The sequence below is a fragment of the Lutra lutra genome, chromosome 8 (assembly GCF_902655055.1).
Source record: "Lutra lutra chromosome 8, mLutLut1.2, whole genome shotgun sequence".
Lineage (NCBI taxonomy): Eukaryota > Metazoa > Chordata > Mammalia > Carnivora > Mustelidae > Lutra > Lutra lutra.
The window spans coordinates 135,790,903-135,796,799 of NC_062285.1; the positions used below are offsets into that span (position 1 = coordinate 135,790,903).

At 57.7% G+C, this 5,897-nt stretch overlaps 1 protein-coding gene across 1 annotated transcript; it reads right to left on the reverse strand.

The window, feature by feature from the left end:
- Positions 1-1,949: 1,949 nt before the first annotated feature.
- RPS19BP1 (ribosomal protein S19 binding protein 1) lies at positions 1,950-5,566 on the reverse strand. Its single transcript, XM_047742827.1, has 4 exons — positions 5,420-5,566; positions 5,126-5,254; positions 2,797-2,894; positions 1,950-2,427 (listed from the first exon to the last, which is right to left on the reverse strand). The coding sequence occupies exons 1-4, from the start codon at positions 5,469-5,471 to the stop codon at positions 2,293-2,295; spliced, it is 414 nt and encodes a 137-aa protein (XP_047598783.1). The 5' UTR covers positions 5,472-5,566; the 3' UTR covers positions 1,950-2,292.
- Positions 5,567-5,897: the final 331 nt, after the last annotated feature.

The following is a 5,897-nucleotide window of genomic DNA, read 5'->3' on the forward strand; positions in this document are numbered from 1 at the left end:
CTTTTAACCCCCCAGGATGAGGCTGCAGGTCCTTGGAGATCAGGAACAGACCTTTGTGTTTCTCTGCAACAATTCACGAGCACCCACCGCAGGCTAGACGTCGTTCTGGGTGCTGAGGATTCAGTGGTGAGCAAAACAGACAAAAATCTCTGCTCTCATTCTGGCAAGGGAGGTGGCCAAGACATCTGACATGACATGGCAGTAGGTGTGCTGAGCGCTGGGGTGGGGGGTGGATCTGCCCATTTAAGATGGGTGTTTAGGGAGACCCTCTCTGGGAGGCAAAGCCGGCAGGAGGGGAGGGAGTCAGCCCACAGTGCCTGCAGCCTTGTAGCCGTGATGGGACTCAAAAGCCTGTGTGTGACTTGGGGAGTCCCCAGAGCAGGCGTGCTGCTCTGCTCTCTGAAGACGGTTCCTGCAGGGGCACCGGCAAAGAGGAGCGGGCTGGGCTCAGCACGGGTGAGTGAGGAGAGCTGGTCAGGGCCTGGATAGATTCTAACGGCCAAGCAAAGTCAGGCTCTGATGGGGAGCATATAAGAAGGGACAGAATGGTGGCTGAGCGACTAGAAGGATGGAGTTTCCATTTCTTGAGATGGAGGAAATCAGGAAAGGAGCAGGTTTTCACTTCAACCCTTAACCAAATGAGCCACCAGGTGCTCCTGTCCAGGGTGACCATTGAAAGTAGGTCCTAGAGTCCTACCCTGACGTACTGGGCCAGAATCTCAGGAGTAAGCACTAACTTTGGTTACTCAAGGGAAGCATGGACACCCACATCACCAGTGCTATGCAGCACAAATGGGACGGAAGAGCTACTGGAAAGCCCAGCAGCAGAGAAGTGCCAGGACCCCAGCTCACACACCTGCCTCCCTGCAAAGGAGCAGGGCCTGTCCTTGCTAGAAAGGGGCCCTGGAGCTCCAGGCCTGGTCAGCCCCTTTCCCTTGAGGTGAGCAAGAGGGCGCCCGCATAGCCCAGCCAGCTTCTCGCTGAGCAGCTGAGATGGAGGGACGGAGTCTCTGAGGATACCCAAGTTTGCCTCTCTCCCCACAAGGGTCACAAGAGCTCAGCAGGCAGGAGCAAGAATGAGAGAAATACCAGCCTTCCCTTCTTTGGAATAAGCCCATCCGAGGAAGGCAGGTGCGTACCGGTCTGGTCACAGTCCCTCCTCCCCTGCTCGGCTGGCCTCCCGGATGGACGCCTGCTTCCTGCTGCTGGGATGGAGGCCGCCTACAGACAGGACAGCTTCCCTGCTGTCTGCGCCTAGGACAGAAAGCTAACAGCCAGGAGCAGACCCCGGGAGCAGTGGGTGGACTGTGGCGCTCTCCCCCGTCTGGCCAGAAGGACTCACTGTGGGGTTGGCAGACTGGGGCTCCCCAGTGGGCCCAGCCACAGGGGGGTTACCACACACGGGGAACAGAGGGTTGGATGGAGCTGCCCACAGCCATCCAGGGCCCTCTTCTCCACCGGGAAGAAGGCGCTCCTGGACTTCCAGAACTCAATGTCTCCTCTACATGGAAGCCCCATCTGGTCAACACATCCACTCGCTCAGACACTCGCTCACCATGTACCCGTCGCTGGCGCGTGCCTGCTGTAAAAGGGCCAGCCCGCCCTCTCCTGGTGCCACAGCCCGACCCAACCCCAGCTCCCAGCCCGGGCACATACCTGAGTGTGAAACCCTGTTTCCTGAGATCACCCCCTGAGTTGCCCCCCAACAACAGCACAAGCCTTGGGCACCAGGGCAGCCGCACCCCCACTTTCTGAACCCCGAGTCGGCTGCCCTGGAACCAGCGGATATACTTCATCTTAAGGGCTGCCTTGTTGGCTGCGGCCGCCTCCTCCAGGGCAGGAGGCCTGACCCAGAGCCCTAAGAACCACGGGGGACAGTGAAAGGTCCCTTGGTGCCAGAGGAGAGGGGAGACACCTCATAAGGCAGATCGGCGGTACACACACTGCTATTGGGTTCACATTTATTAGAACCTGGAAGCTGGCCTGGCGGCCTTCCCACTCCTAGCGGTGTGGCCCCAAGGGCCTAAGAACTGGCCTTTCTGGAGCGAACAGCCCAGAGGCCCTACTTGGGGCAAAGCAAACAAAGCAGTCAGAAATGTCTTCTAGCAGGTAGATGGCTCTTCCTGAGCTTGCAGATGCCGGCTCTGGTCTGAGAGCATCTCCGCCCCAGGGCTTCCAGCTCCCCAGCTCCTTGCTAGCCACGCCGCTCTGGCCCCCGGGGCTAGCAGAGGCCGCGAGGTCAGAGGAAGAGACTGGGCCTGAGTGCCTTTCCCACTGTGTCCTCCTGGGAGCCTAGCTGCCGAAGTATTCCTGCTGGAACTTCTGGAAGTCTTCCTCAGTGAACACAGTGCCCTCAGCCTTCTTCTTCTTTTTCGTCTTGGCTACAGGCCGGTCACAGGCCTTGCGGCCCCGGTTCTGCCGCACAATCTGGAGATGGGGGTGTGTGTGTGTGTATGTCAGGATCCCTGGGTGGTATCTTCTGGCACCTGAAGGACTGCCCCTTGGAGCTGCACAGCCTAGCAGAGTGGCGTGCTATCCACCACTCACCTGGCCCCCAACGGTCCTGGGAGGCAGGGCGTACTTTTTCCACTTACAGAGGAACAAACTGAGGCCCACAAGGGTCACCGAGGAGTAAGGCCAGGCCCAGCCTCCCAAGAGCCCTGCTCTGCTCTTTGCCATCCAGAGGGGTGGCCCAACCTCTGCTTTGTGCTTAGGGCAGAGACTCCCATAGGTCTCAAAAACAGCTTCGGCTCTTCCCACCCGGATTCTGCCCCGGAGCCCACCGCTCTGACAAACCTGCCGGGTGACTGACTCTGCCACGGTACTTCTTGCACTGGTCATGAACTTCAGGTTTACTCCGAGGTAGCCTCGACACTCTCGCTTCTTGAACTCAGCTGTGGGCGGCAGGCACGGGGGCATCATTTCAGAAGTACTCCCTGGAAGCCACTAGGCCCCCTCCTGACAGCTTTGTCCATCCCCCAACTAGCCATGCCAAAGGCCCTGCGTCCCCTCCCTCGGTTAACTCCAGCACCCTGCGCTCTCTTCTGTCAAATCAACTCTCCCTTCGATCCTACTGAAAGTATCCCCCACCCCGCCCTCCGCTCCCAGATGCTCAAGTGACTTAAGCAACAAACAAGTCTTACTGCATGGCAGACACTATGCTACGTGCGGGACAAACAGCAGAAAACAGAGCAAAAATTCCCACCCCGTGGAGCTTACACTCCAGAGCAAAGAAACATGGTAAATGAGAGAAACAGTATTTTAGAGAGTGATGCATTTTATGAAGAAAAACACCAAAGTAGAGAGAAATGAGGAATGCCAGGGGTGAAGGGCTGCAATTCTTTTTTTTTTTTTTTTTAAAGATTTTATTTATTTGACAGAGAGACACAAGTAGAGAGAGAGAGAGAGAGAGAGAGAAGAAGAAGCAGGCTCACTGCCTAGCAGAGAGCCCGATGTGGGACTCGATCCCAGGACCCTGAGATCATGACCTGAGCCAAAGGCAGAGGCTTAACCCACTGAGCCACCCAGGCAGCCCCGGGCTGCAATTCTCATAGGAGGTTCTGAGTGGACCTCAGTGCAGACGTTTTAGCAAACACTCATGGGAGAGGGTGTGGATGTTGGGGAAGAGCATTCTAAGTAAAGGGAACAGCCAGTGCAAAGAACCTGAAGTAGTGCGATTAATGTGTCTGGAGAACAGCAAATGGCTAGAATGGCGAGGGGAGAGCAGTAGGAGGTGAAGATGGAGACGGGACAGACCACGTGGGGCCTCATGAGGTAGCAAGTCTGATGGAAGCCACTGGAGGGTGTGAGGCCGGGAGAGACTGGTCCCACTTACCGCTTCACAGGATCACTCTGGCCGCTGTGGGGCGAATAACATTACCGGGTGGGGGAGTGGAGGTGAAGAGGTTTTTGAAATAATCCAAGCAAGAGATGATGAGGCTCACACCGAGGTGGCCCCAGAGTCCCCTCATCGTCCGTTGGGCAGCATGATGGGATGTGGGGACAAGGGCTGGGACACGGGAGGTGACCCCTGGCCCCCCATGCTCCTGTTTCACATCAACACCACTGCTGCTTACATGCACCTCACTTTTCTGCCTCCTTATTCTTGCTCACGCAGTTTCCTGCCTGGAATTCATAGTTCTTTCAACAAATACCTGAACACCTTTCATGTACCAGGCTCTGGGTACACGTTCAGAGACATGCTAGGAGCTCACCGAGCCCTGCCACATGTCAAAAGACCCCGTCGTCCAGCCCACACCTGTCCCTCCTCAAGTCTGTCCCTCCTGTTATATGGCACCCTATCTCCCAAGATGCTCTACTAGGAACTGGGCTGTTCTTGTGTATCCCTCTTCCTCCATCCCTGCAGCCAATTCACCGCTGAAGCCCAGCGACGCTCCCTCTCTTCACATCTTCCCCCTGCAGCATCGGTGGCTGCCCAAGCCACAGCGTCTCCCACCCGAACAGAGTAGGTGACAGCAAATCTCCGCAGACACACTGCCTGGTTTCCACCTGTGCCATCTGGACCGGTGCCTGTTTCTGCATCTGACAAATGGGGGTCATGACAGTACCGACCTCACAGGGTCGCGTGAGGAACCAAAGAGGGAACATTTATGTATGCAGGGTTTAGAACAGCACCAGGCACGCAGAACATTCACGGCTTGTTAAGCGATCCATCTCTGGCTCTTGGCCACTACGTCACCTTTCCCAGGCCAACTGCCACAGCAACGAACTTCTACCTACCTCCGCATGAACTATCTTCTCTAGAGCGCTCTTGCCCTGGCTCAGTCTTAACACTTCCTTCAGGTATGGGCTTAAATGCCGCTTCAGCAGGGCAGTCTGATTTGGTTTTTTATTTTAAGGCCCTCCCAGAGCACGCCAGTCTTACTCCACAGGCCTCATCACACTTAGCAATTACTCTCCGCCTCCGAAACTCTTTGGTGCTTCTCTTCCCACTGGGGCAGTAGCCCATGAGGGCCGGGACCATGAGTTTCGTCCAGCCCCGTACTCCCAGGACCCGGATCCGCGTCTGGCGCACACCAGCTATTCCAGAAACGGCCGGCCACCCTTTCAAGCTCAGCCTCCAAGCGCCCCCTCCTCCAGGGTGCCGCCCCCTTCTCGAGCTCACCGAGCGCGGACTTGGGCACCTTTCCCTTGGCCGAGTTCCGCAGTTTCTGGGCCTGGGTTGCCTTTGCCTTCCGGGTCCGCTTCGCCGGGGTCCCGTTCTGCTTGGCCGGGCCTGCTGCGTCCCGGGGGGCTACACGGGAAGGAGAGAGGGACGGACCGGGTCGGAAGGCGCGCAGGGTCTCCATCCCACAAGGGCCAAACCTGGCTTGGATCGTCCCGTAACCTCTGGGATCTTCCCCGCCGCCCTTGCCGACCCACTGCCCGCGCTGCGCGTCCCCGGCCAGGATCTCCTCACCCTCCGGCGCCCCCAGCAGCTCCAAGCCGCGCCGCAGCAGGGCGGCCGACATGACCGCGTTTAGTTCCGCCCACACACCACGCTACTTCCGCCTTGGCCGCCCTCGTTGTCTCCGCGGAAACCCGAGCGGGAACAGAAGGTTCCGGGGCGACCTGGCGGAAGTGCCCGCCTGCCTAAGGACGCATGCGTTTGGGGTCGCCACTTTACTAAGGAGGGAAACAGAGGCGGGGACTGGAGGCGGGGCCAACCTGCAGAAGGACGCATTCGTTGTCCAATCCTAAGAAGGCCACGCCTTCTTCCAGAAGCCGTCCGTGACCAGCCGTGGCTGGTTGCTCGACTTTCCCGAGTACCGAAGCTTCGTAGTGGGTGAGGCGGGAGGCGGAGCGGAGTGTTCCAAGTACAAAGTTTTTCGATAAAGGGAAGTGTAGAATCGGATTCTTTTTCACATACATCGACCAAAGCAACGTATCGCACAGGT